The 17139-nt window shown below is 37.6% G+C and overlaps 1 protein-coding gene across 8 annotated transcripts in view; it reads right to left on the bottom strand.

Annotated features, from left to right (window-relative positions):
• Nucleotides 1-17139, bottom strand: part of LOC127877960 (pericentriolar material 1 protein-like) — a 62629-nt gene that overhangs the window by 12233 nt on the left and 33257 nt on the right. For 6 of the 8 annotated variants that reach the window (XM_052424285.1, XM_052424288.1, XM_052424291.1 and 3 more), the window contains 19 exons: nt 16239-16397; nt 15629-15808; nt 14516-14722; nt 13883-14006; nt 13131-13278; nt 12654-12831; nt 12123-12238; nt 11005-11282; nt 10032-10197; nt 9516-9652; nt 8616-8837; nt 8004-8132; nt 6547-6671; nt 6258-6316; nt 5580-5748; nt 4603-4828; nt 2921-3022; nt 2095-2355; nt 1518-1721 (listed from right to left, as the gene is read on the bottom strand). In XM_052424285.1, the coding sequence (XP_052280245.1) occupies nt 1518-1721; nt 2095-2355; nt 2921-3022; nt 4603-4828; nt 5580-5748; nt 6258-6316; nt 6547-6671; nt 8004-8132; nt 8616-8837; nt 9516-9652; nt 10032-10197; nt 11005-11282; nt 12123-12238; nt 12654-12831; nt 13131-13278; nt 13883-14006; nt 14516-14722; nt 15629-15808; nt 16239-16397 (3190 nt within the window). The remainder of the gene's footprint in view (nt 1-1517; nt 1722-2094; nt 2356-2920; nt 3023-4602; nt 4829-5579; nt 5749-6257; nt 6317-6546; nt 6672-8003; nt 8133-8615; nt 8838-9515; nt 9653-10031; nt 10198-11004; nt 11283-12122; nt 12239-12653; nt 12832-13130; nt 13279-13882; nt 14007-14515; nt 14723-15628; nt 15809-16238; nt 16398-17139) is intronic. The other 2 variants (XM_052424287.1, XM_052424286.1) reach the window with 2 other exon arrangements.

The following is a 17139-nucleotide window of genomic DNA, read 5'->3' as shown; positions in this document are numbered from 1 at the left end:
AGTGTTATCCCAGATAAGACTGTGAAGTGCCCAAAGGGTAATCAGGGACAACACTTTCTACCAAACTGGATATTTGTTCAAAAGAGACTTTCTAGAAACAAACATTTCCATAAAAGTGGAAAGTAATGTCTCTGATAAGACTCTTCAAACTGCACAGGCTAATCTGGCACACTGTACGTACATGCATTTAGCCTATTTTGTCCAGAGCATGGCTCATTAAGAGACTAACACGCTGCTGCCCTATCATTTTGTACTCATTAGGAGACTAACACGTTGCTGCCCTATCATTTTGTAATATATCGGAAAAGGTTTAAAATAAAATAATTATTGTATTTGCGCCAAGCCTACATACAAAACGATAGGGAATTAAACAGTTTTTCTGTTCATCATACCTCCATGCCGCCAATTTTAAAGAAATTATACAATGTAATCCAGCGCGCACCTTGTATGTAGACTGGTATATACAGATACGCGGATGGTATTGGTACAAAGGAAGAAAAACAGTCGACTATTCACAAATGTTCATTGAAGCGAAAAATAACTTGTCACTTTATTCCCACAGACGGAAATAACACAAAATATACATAATACAAAAGATAAAGCAAAGTTAACCGTTTAGTTAGAAAAAAAACAGATTTTAAATCCTTCTACGAAAACAGTGAATTAGTGGGAAAAATAACTTAAAATAAGACTAAAACTTGTTGTAGATGAAGATGGTCAATCAACCTGATGTGGGCCCTTATGGTCCAAGGAACTGATATCTTTGTATGGTTGCAGAAATAAAATGTGTATACATGGCAAGTACTTTTATTTTGTTTAAATAGTACTAAACTAATGTCCAAGGTTTTTTATGTTTCCATCAACAATTTTTGAGAATGTTTTTGATTTTGCGAGTTGGTATTAAAGATGCTCGCAATTTTTTGAAAGTAGAAAAAAAAAGTAAATTCGAGCCCTGTGACATGATAATTTTTTTTATATCATGCACCTTTGTATCAGGTCATTATCAACAATGTGGTATGATAAATCAGAAAATCAGGATATTATGTTAGTACAAGGTTTTAATTTTATTATTACAAATTATAGATAAATGACTTTATTAAAGAAGAAACAATATAAATATATAACTATCTAGAGATGGACATTAAGAAACAAAACTCAAGATTTACCCTGGTAATGCTTATCTTTGTGGATATCTCGATAGTATTTTAATGTTACATAAAAATAACCAGATGAGAAATCTCATCAGAATGTTGACAATAATTTTACTTTAAGAGATAATTTATGACAACTTTTCATTTGCAGAAAGATGTTTAAAAAAAAATGTTTTGTTTCAATTATGAAAAATTGCTTCATATATAAATATTTGAGTCTTTTTTCATTAATTTGCATTATTTTTTTCAATATGTTAAATACAAAGTGAAATGTTTCAAATAATTCTCATTTTTATAATAGCCAGGAGCGGCTTTGTAGCCCAAAAATTATAAGTTCACTACACCATCAACCATTGCATCACGTACCGGTACTGCATCAGAATTGACAGAGCTCTCATCCCCCTGATCCATGGCAGAGCTGCTGACCTCTCCCCTCTCTGTATCCCCACGTTTGGCTGCAGCCTCTGCCACGTCGGATTTCTCCTGCTCTGACCTCTCTCTTGTCTGAGACTTTGCCTTTGTGTTCATGGCCGCCAGACCCTCCTCGTATTCACGCATTTTCTTGAGAGTCTGTTGGACAAAGGAAGCAGAAATAAACTAGAGTTTTTGATCTATGTTTAAGGAAAAATAACTCAGGAATATAAGGATCTATGGGAATGAATGCCTCTTTAAGATCTTAGTTTAAATGATGACATATTTGAAGCTTCAAAGAAATGGCTTGAGAAATGTGGAAGTTTTTTGCCAAAAACAAAGAACAAACAGAGTGACTCCAATGTACACCAACCTTGCATAGGTAATATAACATGGTAAATGTTTTCATCAACATTTGAATGCTTAGGATTTCAACACAGACATCTTGTTATAACATTCATTCATTTATCTACACATGCTAACTTACTTATCTAAGTGAACCAATGTTTATTTATCTACACATATTGACTACCTTATCTAAGTGGACCACTGTCTCCCCAAGACTGTCCTGGTTGAACGGCGAGTCCCAGTAGGAGTTGGAGGGGGTCGACACTGAGCTGTCTTCATCAGCAGGCTCCTGATAATCAAACTGATCATTCTTCATTGACCCACTTCTCAGGAGCTGACCCCGGCTCTGACCTTTACCCTGAGTTTGACCCGATTTTTCTCTTTCCCGCTCCTTGGCAACGAGGTTTGCGGCGACTTTTTGCTTCAGTTTCATCTGTAAGAGGTACTGAAAGAGTGACCGTATGGTCACGAAGATGTGTTAGAAACAGCACTGCACACTAAAAGCTAAGCAGGTAATTATTGCAAACTGATTAGACAAAGCCATGCACTATAATAAGCTTCAGCAAAGTAAACAGTTTTATGTTGTAGTATAAATGCACTCAAAAGACAAGCAACAGCATAGTGCAGAATATTCCACAATACGAATACAATATAAAAGAAGCAAAATAGTCTATATGTCTTTAACTAGCAAACATTGTTAGCAACTCTAAGCTGTACAAAAAAAAAATTACAACACCCCAGTCAATTGAAAAGGGGCTATTATGTATTAAAACATATCTGTACGCATCTCAAAGTCTGTTTTACTTTTACCAACCAATGAACAGCACTACTGTTTCCAGTTTTCAAACAGTATTATTCCAATGCAATAGAAAAAGATAAAATATATTCATCAGATTCAATACAGCCATCACATGGAACACTAGCAAAACCATAGAAACTAAATAAACATCTATCGGATGAAACATGAGGAAGTCAAAGCATAAACATGTATGTTAATTCCCCGTCCATACCTTGACCTCCTCATCATCTGAGGTCACAATGCTTTCACTTGGGGTCAACTCAGAGGTAATGAAGTTCTGGGCTTCAGCTGTGTTCATCCAACGGGGTGGCGGCTTAACAAACAAGAAAAACTTAACACTGTTGGGATACATGATACAGAAATTTGAAAAACAAGAGATGTGTTAGTCAGAAACACAATGCCCCCTACTGCGCCGCTTTGATAATGTTTTTTTTTTACCTTTGACCTTGAAGGATGACCTTGACCTTTCACCACTCAAAATGTGCAGCTCCATGAGATACACATGCATGCCAAATATCAAGTTGCTATGTGAAGGGACATAGAACTTATGAGCATTTTTCGAAACCTAAAGGCAGTGTGACGGAAAGACGGACGGACGGTCCGATCACTATATGCCCTCCTTCGGGGGCATAAAAAACTATACATGCACAAATCAACAAGTTTACAACATTGCCTTTTTGAATGAACAAGTTTAAAATGTAGCTAACTTTTCATGCATAATTCAATGATCAACAAGCTTAAAGACAGGCAAATGTGAATGAATAATGCATGGGGCAGCAAGCGGACTTGCTTCTTCTGATGAGGAAGCATTAAATACATAAATCAAATAAATGGAGATTAAACACCAATGCAAACCTCTAACCTGTATGCTGCAGTTCTGCATTAACCCAATATGTTCATATTATAGATAATATAATAATAATTATGGAGCATACAATATGAAGCAGAGACTATTATACCGGTAGCTTGAAATATCTCTTCAAAGTAAACCACTGAGAAAACTAAATAATAACAAGCAAATTCGTTGAATTGATATCCCCTGCCAAATAAAGATTGTTCATGGATGGGTGCAAATCCCTTGATATATGGTATAATCCTAAAATATTCAAGTGTAGTGGAATTGCTTTTATGCATCGCAATTCTCCTCATTGATATCTATACACCAACGCAGTTCCATATTGAAATCTTGTAGCGTATTTGAGATATAGCCCTGAAAAGTTACACAATACAAAAACAACAAAGGGCAATAACTCTAATTTAAGACATAGCAAGGTCATGGTTCTTAAGCATGGCACTTCTTGTCATTGATATCAATACATCAATGAAGTTTCATGTTGAAGTCTTGTATGGTATCTGAGATATAGCCCTGAAAAGTTACATCATACAAAGAACAATGGGCAATACATGTAACTTATAACTTATTATAAGTTAAGTTATATTGTTACAATAACTTATTTAAGAAAGTGTAGGGTTATGGTTCACTTCTTCCCATTGATATCTATATCTTGTAGCATATCTGAGATATAGCCCTGAAAAGTTACACAATACAAAAACAGCAAAGGGCAATAACTCTTATTTAAGACATTGTAAGGTCATGGTTCTTAAGCATGGCACTTCTTGTCATTGATATCAATACATCAATGAAGTTTCATGTTGATATCATATATAAATTCTTAGATAAAGCCATGGAAAGGTTTGTGACAGACGGACGGACGGACTGACGGAATGACAGACTGACGAACGGATAAAGACAATTCTATATCCCTCCACCTTTGTCGCGGGATAAAAAACACAGTAGAGAACATACGGTTTCTTAGTTACAGCAGTTCTGAGAACATAATTTATTACATAAACAACACAAATCCAAACAACCAGAATGCTCCGAGTACATACAGCAGATACAGCCGTGTCCTCCACGAGGTATTTGGACACGACGTCCTTGATGTCATAGAGAACCCTCTGTCTGAGATAGTCTGTGGTGAGAAGCTGTAGCTCCCTGAACAGCTCTATCAGGTAGTGGGGCCGGTTCTCATTCTGTGATATCAGCGTGGCTACTTCTGAGTATATCGTCTCTCGTAGGGTCTCAAATAACGTCATGTCTTCCTGGTCATCAGAGTCCCTGCAAATAGTAGGAAAAGTTGATCTATGCACCATAGAAACTTAGTGGCTTTTTTCCCAATCCAGGACATAAATTGAAGAAACTCAGGCTGTATGTTCGTGTATTTGAAGCTTAAAGTAATTTTACTCACCACTTGGCTATTTGCTTTTGTGCACTTATAATTTATTAAAATAAGCCTTAACGCTAAGTTATGAATTTCATGTTAAATTGTTTGATTTCTGTTTGGCACACACACAAAAAGTTATCATAAAAAACTGAAAGTTAATGCATGTACGGGAATTACAGTTGTGACGGCACTTTTCGCCTACAGTAAACAGATGTTTAGAAGATAGTTCCCTAAAACAGATACAACCATGCATGCAAAGTGTCATCCTTGGATCAGCATGTGTGGACTGAACAAGCTGCTCCAGGAAACACTTATTGGAGATGATTTAAACCAGCTTTTTCTACAACAATCCTAACTGAGCCTCTTTCTGGGAAAGCTGGACTTAATGCATGTGCGTACATTGTCATCAGATATTAGCATGAGAAGTCCACATAGGCTTATAAGGGATGACACTGTCCACTTTCATGGAATTTTTCGTTTAAAGAAAAACTCTTCTTAAAGAAAATTCATTAAGGCAGACAGTGTCCACACTGGCTCATCAGGAAGGACACTTTACATACATGCATTAAGCCCAGTATTTCCCTAAACAAGCCTTCTTTATTTCCCAAAGCACATCTTCTTGCCACTGCCCACGTGACCACCTACCTGGCTGCCTCGGCCACTCTGGCCTGTGCCTGTCCAGCTTGTAGGGCAGCGGCCTGACTTGACCGGACACTGCTGACCACACTGCGGTCATCCTCCACATATCCTGCACCGCTGATACCAGCACTCAGACCTGGACGATACTCATCCTCTGACCTTGAACCCCGCTGACCTGTGAGGGGAGGGGTGTGTGAAATTAATGATGAAACTGGTACATGCTCAACGTTTCTGTATCAGCTAGAACAGTTTTACTCTTAACTGATGACCATTTCAACAAATCAGTAGCTTTTGATAAAGGTGATTAATATTTCACAAACTGCTTTGATGTGAAAGATAAATTTTCTAATTGTGACCTTGACAATTGACAGACAATCTGTATTGACTTAAAACCTTAATCTTTGACAAACAAGCATGTGTTGGGAAGGTAGACACATTTTGAAGTCATAGGGAAAATGCGAGAAGTTATATGAAAACCATTCCAGCATTTTGCAGCTATGAAGGTAAACAATAAAACAAGTTGACCTTGGACAGAGTTAAATTCGCATGTTCTATATTGCCACATATCTGATAAAGAGTGGTAAAAAAACAACATGTGTATGTCAACCAAAGTCATGATAAGCTTAAAATTCAAGCTAACAAAATAGTGGGAAACCAATTAAATGGCACAAGAAAACACAATACCTTTGTCCGGTGTCTGCTTTTGTGATCGATCTTGTAGTTTATTTCTCTCCAAAAACTCTCTGAAATTTAATTAAACAGACATAAAACTTCAACGAGTGTAAATGTTATAAATAAAACATAACCACCTTATGTAGAAATCAGGAGCATATGCAAGGATAGAGCCGGGGAACAGAAAAACAATATCAGGTACAATTTTCTTTATAGATAATACTTTTTAGAGATTATAATAGCCAAATGTTAATCAACTAAACTTTGACATGTTTGACTGATTAAAAGAAGAACTGTGCACCTCTTTTTCTGTGCCAAGTAGTCTTCAAACTTCTGTCTGTCTGGTGAGAACCGGTTAGCTGTTTCCTCCTCTTCCTCTTCCACCTGTTCTGCATACAGCTCTGTCATAGAGCCCCTGCTTCGAGTCTGAAAACATGGCGGAAAAATCTCTGATCAGACTGCATGGACGAAAAACATATACAACCTACACACTCAATTTCAGTGCAATACCTCCATCCAAGCTACCATTATTCGATGTTTACTGTTTGTAACACGGACCTTGACTCGCAACACATACAAACCCAAGCTAATACTCCATGCAAGCTTTGCTTTATTCAAAGTTTCATAAGATTGGAAAATGCAAACTACAGATATTAAATGGAAACCGCCTGTTTGAAGCCATCTGCCCATCATACCCATATCTAATAACCAGTTATTTCAACTTCTTAAAACATGAAAACCTTGTTTAAAATTTCATATACCAGTAGATAACAACTTAAAATCCCTGTCCACCAGAAAATAATTAATGGTCAATGCATTCTGAAAAATAGCAGTCCTTATGAAAGAAAATGGTATTTCAATGCTTATTATCTAATTTGTAAAAGCTACATAAAATACGAAAATATTTAAAAGCCAAATGTAGGAATAAACAAGATATGTGTTTGTCAGAAACACTATGTCCCCTTTTGGGCTGCTTTGAAAGTATATATTTGACCTTTGACCTTGATGGATGACCTTGACCTTTCACCACTTAAAATGTGCAACTCCATGAGATACACATGCATGCCAAATATCAAGTTGTTATCTTCAATATTGCAAAAGGTATTGCAAATGTTAAAGTTGGGGCAAACAAACAAACACACACAAACAAACCAACAGACAGGGCAAAAACAATATGTCCCCCACTATGGTGGTGGGGGACATAAAAATATACTTGACAAAACGCTTTGCACAAACAAAGTGTACTTTGAGGTATCAACATGGTATTGTGTATAAAGTAACTATACATTTTATACAAATAAATATGTTAAGCTTTTTAGAAAAATACTAAACATTTGGCAGAGCCTTTTCGAAATCTAATAATCTTAATCAGACATTAGCTCGCTTGCAGGACAACAAAACAACAGATAATAAAGAATTTCAAACTAACAAAAATAATAAGTTTATTCAAGTATAAATGGGCCGTGCTCTGTGAAAAGGGGGTTTAATGCATGTGCGTAAAGTGTCGTCCCAGATTAGCCTGTGCAGTCCCGCACAGGCTAATCAGGGATGACATGTTCCGCCTAAACTGGATTTTTGCTAAGAATAGACTTTCTTGAAACGAAAAATATCATAAGAGCGGAAAGTATCGTCCCTGATTAGCCTGTGCCGACTGCACAGGCTTATCTGTGACGAAACTTTACGCACATGCATTAAATCTCCTTTTCACAGAGTGCAGCTCCAATAGATTCACTCTATATTTTAAACACACTGCTATACCTGTATTTGTACAGGCTGCACAGGGCTCTGAGACTGTGACTTCCTCTTGGTTTTCTGTGAGTAGGAGTCCGTCCTGGAGGATCTGGAAGTGCGAGTCTGCTTGTCCACACCTTCACTGGCCTCTGCACGCTGCCAATAGATAACAACCACCACACATGTGACAAATAGCTGTGCTAAAGTTTGTTTCAATTTTTTATAATACATTTATCGTTTGTAAAAAAGAACATCATGTTGTAAGAAAACATATAGAAACACCTCAACACTTTCCACAACAAAAAACATAGAAGAAACAAGAGATGTGTTTGTCAGAAACACAATGCCCCCTTCTGCGCCGCTTTGAAGCCATATATTTGACCTTGACCTTTCATCACTTAAAATGTGCAGCTCCATGAGATACACATGAATGCCAAATATCAAGTTGCTATCTGAAGCGACATAGAAGTTATGAGCATTTTTTGAAACCTAAATCTGAAACCTAAATGCAAAGTGTGACAGAAAGCGGAAAGACAGACAGACGGACGGACAGTCCGATCACTATATGCCCTCCTTCTGGAGCATAAAAAACTAAATGTAGACAGCAAGAGAAGAAACAAACCTAAATGTAGACAGTACCTGTTCAGTATCCCCAGCTCTCCGCAGTAGACGACTACCAAAAGGTGAGGACATTCCCATGAATGAAGGATTAGCCTGGAAGGGGTCAAGGGGCAGCAGGATGTTGGGAGACTGGCGGGGCAGCATGGGGCTGTACAGGGAGCTGAGAGAGCGAGCCCTCACATTGCTGGAGAAAACTCCCTCATGGCTGTCCGAGGTGTCAGCTTGTTGGTACAACAGGGCCTATTGGAAGGTTAACGGTTTATGTAGATACTTAACAACTAAATACGGTCCTCCAAGTTTATATTAGCAATATTTTCATCCACATGGACAAATGTGAGAAATAATTTTATACCATATTTATATATACCAATCAAACAGCAATATGTAGAAACACCTGTGTTTCTGAAACACTCAACCATTTCTGCATTTAGTTGCATTCATGATTGTTTATACTTCTCTTCAGATGATACTGATTAACATTCCCGTGTTCAATTATCTCATTTTCTAAGTAAGAATATGACATACATCTTTACAGCAAGGACACCAAATTCACAGTACAAATCATAGTCACAGCACCTACATAATTATACATACAACAAACAAACTGAAAAAATAAAATTACAAGTATGAACACAAACAACATGCAACTTCAATAATCATTTGAGCAGTGTTCTGGTAAGATATGCATGTGCGTAAAGTGTCGTCCCACAGTCTGCACAGATTTACCAGAGAATACATTTCCACTTGTATTGAATTTTTTATTTACAGTGATTCTCTTGTAACCGAAATCCAGTTGAAGCGGAAAGTGTCTTCCCTAAATAACATGTGCCGACTGCACAGACAAATCTGGGACGACACTTTAAGCACATGCCTTAAGACCATTTTTCTCAGAATGCGGCTCATTTGTTCTCCATGTACCTGTATCTGGCGCTGCATATTCTGCATCTCAAGCTGCTGCATGGAGATCTGCTGATAGCACTGGTTGAGGCTCATCATCAGCTGCTGCTGCTGCAGTTGCTGCTGAAGGTCCAACATCTGGCCATGACTGCCAAAACCTGCACACACAGCAACAATAGGTCTTAACGGAATAATACTAATGGGTAAACAGCACACAATCTGAACATAGATTTCCCATGATATTCTGTACTGACACAAATTATAATGGTGTGTTTGTTCAAAGAACTCACAAAAACAGTTTTCTTTAAATATGGCTTTTATAACGTCAATTTCATTTCAACATTTTACAAAAACTCAGTATTATTAATCATCTTTGCTACTAAACTTTGCTAGAAATGTTATTATTAGTAAATACACAGTATACTGCACATCCTCAGTAAAAAAATACAATGTTGAGCACTACCAAGTTAACTGCATTTTACAGGTAGAAGCTGGACAGCCGTCTGAGTGTACCTGTAAGCCCAGCGGTGTACCCACCTGCAGCCTGCTGCCTGGCAAGCTGCCCTGTGCCCTGCTGCTCGGCTAGGAGACTCTGACACAGCTTGGAGGTCTCCTCTAGTTTCCTCTGTAGGTCCTCAATGGCAGACTTGGTCTTGGGATTCTCTTCACTATCCTGTACAATGTCCTCTGCTGATCGGTAGTTCTGTGGGATTAGGAAGAGGAACTTTACATGCCAGTATTGGTAGTTATTAACCCATTTATGCCTAGTGGACTCTCACATCCTTCAAAATTGGATCAATTTATTTCCAAAATTAGGGATGTCTAGTATATTTATTTCTATATTTAGAATATTTCTTACAGAAATTCTTTTAATTTCTATATTTAGAATATTTCTTAAAGAAATTCCTTTAAGCAAACAGCGCAGACCCTGATGAGACGCTGCAGCATGCGGCGTCTCATCTGGTCTACGCTGTTTGCCAAGGCCTTTTTTCCAAAATTAGGGATGTCTAGTATATTTATTTCTATATTTAGAATATTTCTTACAGAAGTTCCTTTAATTTCTATTTTTAGAATATTTCTTAAAGAAATTCCTTTAAGCAAACAGCTCAGACCCTGATGAGACGCTGCAGCATGCGGCGTCTCATCTGGTCTACGCTGTTTGCCAAGGCCTTTTTTCTAGGTGCTAGGCATACATGGGTTAATACATGTAAGTACTTGTGAGTAGCACAATCTGTTTTTTTTTTCTTTCAATTACTCAATTATTCAAAACATACATCCAAAAACAAATTATTTTTTACATTTCTATTTTTCCTACATGTAAGATCTTAATACAATTAAGAGGTTTCAATGCAATAGCTCATACATTCGACCGTTATTTGGCAGGTACAATATTCCTACACTTAGTAAAAATGTCCTTGATCATGAACCCAGCGTACATACACGGGGAAGCATTAATCATACAAGTTATTATACTTATACTACTATTATTATACATAGTTATTACACAGACCTCTTGCCTAGATTTCCTCCCATTCCTTGACCACTTATTAAAGTCAGTGGGCTTTGTCCAAGCCTCTTTTGGCCCAGTGCCGCCTTGTGTCTGTCGTCCTGACCGAGGGAAACTGCGCTTAGCTCCCTTTTTTGGTGAATCATCCGGGTTGTCTCCCTTGGCCATAGACCTGGCTTTCCTCCTCTCTCTGACGTCGTCATCTATTGTGTAGGTTTCATTGTCTGACTGGTTCTGCTCTTCCTCCTCCTCTACTTGCAGAATGCCATCAACTGGGTAAGCTGAAAGTCAACACTCAAACAATAGATAGAGCCTTGCTCTGAGGAAAGGGGCTTAATTCATGTCCGTAAAGTGTTGTCCAAGATTAGCCTTTGCAGTCGGCACTTATCTGGGACGACGCTTTTCCATTTTTATTTTTGTTTATTTTGTTTAAAGGATGTGCATTCTTTACAAAATCCAGTTTAAGGGAAAAAGGTCGTCCCTGACAGGGTTCTCAATAACTTTTGAGGCAACAGGCCAAAATGTAAAACCAACAGGCCTTCTAGGGGGGTCCGGGGGCATGCTCCCCCGTAAAATTTAAAATTGAGCACTTGATTTCCTGAATTTTTGGCCATTTTATGGCTATTTTAATGGTCAACCAGGCACTTAAATTTGAGCATTTTTTGTGCATTTTACGAATTTTAGCTTTTTCAACTAACAAAAGATAAATGAAAAGAGCTCTTTATAGCTTTCATAAAATTTTGACGTTTTTTTTCTTACAAGGTTCCAATTGGGACATTTTATTCTGATATAAGGAAAAAACTTCAATGTTGGATTGGGCATGGGGCCGAAATTCGGCCCTACAGGAATGGGTGGAAAAGGCCTGATTGTCCGTCTACTATGCACATTTTTCGTGACACTTCTAGTTTGAAACGAAACTGAATTAAAACAAACTTTCACAACAACAAAAACTTTGCAATAACACAAAAAAAGCAGGCAATCAGGAACAGAATTCTATGCTACCATTTCATGCATTAAATAAATTAAATAATACTGTGTCAATGATAAATATGATTGCTTTTAAACAAAATAGGCTAATCAAAGAAAGATCAATGTCAAGATTAAATCTAAAGTCCCCGTACCATCATCTTCGTCCTCATCCTCATCATTATCCTGGACTGCCCCATCCTCTGTGATGCTCTCCATGTTGTCCACTGTAGAGCCACCCCATGTAGCCATGGTCTGGTCAACACTGGCACTGGCAATGCATAGAACGTATTTCATATGGTAATGATAGAGTGAGACACACACACTTGTTTCCACTATACAATGTGATTTTCATTTAGTTATTTTTTAGTTTTAATTTCCTAACTCTAGAGCCAAGATGTGTGTTGACTCAACATAAATACCATGATCTTAGACTGGAGAAAATTTATCAAGAAGCCTTTAAAATTGTAATCGCAAGGGCTTAACAGTTTGACATCACTTTCTGGCTAGTGATTTCACATTTCTAATGCAAAACACGATTTCACACGCACTTGAGAGACAACAGTACAATATTATACCAGTTTTGACAGCCAAGAAAAACATATTATTACAAAAAGTCTACATAACAAAATTCAAAGATCCCATAACTCCACATCAACCACATGCTTACATGCTGCACAACATACCCAAACAGTTCTGTGCTGTAGGAGACAGTGTCACTCTGGTTGTCCTGGTTCTTATAATACTGCTTCTTGTTGCGGTCCTTCTTCATGATGGACTCGAGCTGTTTCTTCTTCTCTCGCAGCTCCTCACGCAACATTCGCTGATTTCGCATCTTGTAATACACCTCCTCGTTGGAGGAAACTGAAAGAGGAATTCATTGAGCCATATATGTGAAAATGAGTCTTTCAAGTGTGAATGTGATGTACAATGAAGGCACTTAAATCTGGACAAAACTGGATTCAGTTATGAATGTTGGATTATACAGAAAATTAAAGTATGTGAAAAAAAAGTGTAAAAAAATATTATACAATCAAAAAGAGTCTATAACTGGTCAGAAAATACATGTTTTAACATCAGATTTTTTTTTAATTCACTCGTCTTTTAAAGATTTAACTTGTCAATACAAGCAGACTGATAAATTTTTCCCCTCCAGTACATACATGTGACACTGGGTCCGCCCGAGTTATGCTGGCTGGTGGGGCCTGACGTGAGGGGCTGCTGACCTGTGGACTGCTCGCTGGTCTGGGACTTGGCCCTAACTTCATCACCAGATTCGGAGCCTTGCTTCTCACCCTCCTCTTCAGCCTGCTTTGTTCAATACACACATCCAGAATCCACACACATGCTTGTAAAAGGTATTGTATTAGCTCTGGGAAAATATGACTAAATGTGTGTGTGGAAAGTGTCTTCCCAGATTAGCTTATGCAGTTTGAACACACCAACAAGGGATGACAATTTCTGTTTTTAAAGTATTTTGAAAAGGACATAACTACTTTTAAACATCCAGGTTAGGCAAAGTGTGGCCCCAGATAAGTACCGCACTTTAAGCAGATGCATTAACTCTGATTTTCCCGGAGCAAGGCTCATATATATCTTACAGCCCCAAAGAACACACCATTTTAACATTGTTACTATCCATACTAACAGTTCTTTTGGAAAATGTGATTGATAAAATACTGATACATTGAACAGCAAACATTCACATGTTGTTCCATCACAGTTCCATTTTATAAATTAATTTTCCTAGCAATTATAGTCAGAATCAGGTTAATTTGTACATGAATAACATGTAAAAACAACAACACAATTGATAATAGGCTCACAACAAATCTCTTTATATATATTTAACACATTATTATACAGCCAAAAATCTCAAATGAAAAGCCAATACGATTTCTGCCTATAATCCCACCTGTGAGAACCTATCATGCAGTGACTGCAGTTGTGACTGTATGGTGAGCAGTCTCGTCTTCTCTGTCTTCAGGTCCTCCAGTTCCTTCATCTGTTCTTCCATCTTTCGCTGGTAATATTCATCCCTGAAAACAAATCAAAGAACACCATAGACAAGTGATTAATGATTTCTATCAAGTCTCAAGATTATTAAAACAATTAGACAATATAAAAGTCCACAACCAACTGTTTACTTATGCATCAGGGAATGAACATCAACAATCAACTTATGTCATTTTGCTTAAATAAGGTTACAACGTAAAGTTAAATCACCCAAATGTAAACAACTTTCGGATTTTATCATAAAGTTTATGTGAATACTACTTTTTTTGGAAACTAAAAAGCATGTAACAAAAAAAGATATGACACTTGTTATTTCATACCACAATTTATTTAACGCGTGCAGATATTTTGTTAGTTCTTACACAATTCCTGAATTAGTTCAATAACATTTGGTATGAAATGGCAACAAGGTTCAGATCATATATGTCTACCATCACTAAAATCTAAGAATTTTGTATTTTGCTAACAATTTCCAGAAATTTCAGGTACTATTTAGATATGTTTATGAGCCCCTCTTCCACAAGTGACCAACCTTTGCCTCTGTTGCTCTGCAGCTGGTATCTCTCCCTCGCTTGTTGAGGCGTTATTCCTGTCCTCAGTCTGCGTGTCCGCCTCCTCCATACTGGCCGCCAACTCTGCCAGTTCCTCTGGGAGCCCCTCAGCCATGCCTGGGCTGTCCTGAACTATCGCTACCAGGCTCTGAAGGTGCTTCAACTTCTCCTTGGCAGCCTTCAGCTTCCTGGTTCAAACAAAACCACACAAGTCTTTAGACGGGGAAAAGTAGTCCCTGATAAGCCTGTCAAGAAATCTGACCATGCATTGCCAAGAAACTAGATTTTTAACTATTTACCAATGAATTAATTATTAGTAATTTAATAAATTTTCAAGCAATGTCTTCATGAAAGCTACCTACACATAAAATTACAGCACAATACATATATCCAAGCCCAAGTTATTTAGAGGAACTCATTTTTCTTTCTTAAGTAATAATGACCTTGACATTACTTGCCCCAAATGCCAAATACCCACCTTAGTGACCTAGGTCTTTATGTAAACTACCTAAAAAATAAATTACACCACAATACTTCTGTTCAAACTTAAGTTCTTAAGTGTTAACAATTTGCATATTTAGTAACTGTGACCTTAACCCCACTGGCCCAGAATACATATTAAAGGTGCTCAATTCTGCTAACTTTAAGGTCAGAGTTATGCAACTTGTTGAGTGACCTCAAATCATGACCCCAAACAAAAAAGGTTCAAAGTAATACCTTAGGACAGTGACATGGAAATGTTGAATGTTTACTGTAACCTCATTTCTAAGTAAATAAGGGGATATAATTCTGCTAAATTGCAGTTAAGTCATAGAACATGGTCATAGACTTCAACCAGAGACCCCAAACACACAAGGAAAGTTTCAATGAATGCCAGTAACAGAAACGGTGATATGAAGATTTTGCATGTTCCCTTCGACCAGAGCATAACTCTGCCACTGCCACCTAGTAGTAAAGCACTTGTTTTTGTTTAAACATTGAGGATTCCTGTTTTCTTGAGGAACCTTATTTGTGACTTTGAAAAAGCTTCCAACGTACCTCTCTAAGCATTCAAACATAAAAAAACCATCATGAAACTGTGTTTGCCCACTGACCTGACTTTCTCCTGTATCTCAGGATCATCTCCCCAAGGTCCCAGGCTGGACATCTGGGACTCAGACTCGCTCTCCGACTGGGAGGCCGAGTCGTTGTTCTCGTCTGAGTCTGCGATGTTACGCACTGGGATGTTCACACCTGGCTGCTTCTTACTGCTCTCTTGTACTGGCACGGCGTCTCTGAAGAATTTATAAGAATGCAGGTGAGCTGTACAATTCTTGGAGCATAATCTTCAATTAGAACCAATGAAAGTTATGTGTTTCACCAATTAAGTAAAATACTGTAATAGAAGATGTTCTTTTCTTGCCAATTAACAGGACAATTTGTATCTTACTATATATGAAGTATAAAGTATAATTGAATAGTATTTATGGATATCTACTAATCCAATCTTTCAATCAAGTCTATGTGCACATCAAATAATATATAATTAATGCTTCTGTTCTTCTCTGATCAATTGTCCTGTGATTCAAAGCGTGATAAAAACTCTTTGATTATACAACAGTGTTGTATAATTAACCACAGTGATAACAGCAATTTATTGGTTAATTCAAACCTTCCTTGATATTTTGCAACTGGCCAGCAAAAATGTCTAACCCGTATACCAACCTGTCCCTGGTGACCTCCGGCTCACCCCCATAGTCGCTGTATGCAGGCAGAGAGGACTGGTCCTCTCCCTCCATCTGAAGGGCGCCAGGGCCGGTGTCCTGGTAGTAGTGCACCAGGGACTTCAGCTGGCTCAGACGGCTCTTCACTTCATTTAGCTTCCTGAAATTGTTTGGAAGACGGTGATTTGTTGTCTGTATTGGGCCAATCATGTGAAATGAGCTTAAAGACGGTTTAAATTTACTGCTAGTGGTTTAAGCACAGTGTGTGTTTTTACTAATGGACAGACCAAATCTGGCAGGAATCGTAACGAATACCAACATAAATTAGTTCAATAACTATTAATTTTCTGGAAAGCTTGCATCCTCTTTATTGTCAATGATATTAAGCAAATATAGCATTCGCTATCATTTGATTTATAAAAAAAGCTTTGTTACAATTTTTATTCATCATCAAAAGCTTGCGTTTTTTGACAACAAAAAAATTCATTTGAACCTTCACATAATACCAAGTACACATTAATCTTCTACAACAGACACATGGTCTTTGTACTCCAAACAAAACAAGAGATTGCCAGGCAATATGGTCCCCTACCGGTGAAACTCCACCATTGTCAGAATAAAAAAAAAAATGTTTTCATAGCAACTAGAATTTTTGACATAGGAACAAAATGAAATGACATGCATAATCTCCATATTGCCATATATCCATGTTTCAAGTTTCATGAAAAAATATTAAGAACTTTTAAAGTTATCGCAGGATCCAGAAAAGTGTGACGGACTGACTGACTGACTGACAGACGGAGTGCAAACCATAAGTCCCCTCTGGTTTCACCGGTAAAGGACAATAAAAGTTTTCACAAAACCTTAAAACAGCTCAAACTTCTTGTATAATAACCACAGTG

This window comes from Dreissena polymorpha, chromosome 4 (genome assembly GCF_020536995.1).
Source record: "Dreissena polymorpha isolate Duluth1 chromosome 4, UMN_Dpol_1.0, whole genome shotgun sequence".
NCBI lineage: Eukaryota > Metazoa > Mollusca > Bivalvia > Myida > Dreissenidae > Dreissena > Dreissena polymorpha.
Note: the sequence above shows the minus strand (reverse complement) of the source record. Positions and strands in the feature narration are given on the sequence as shown.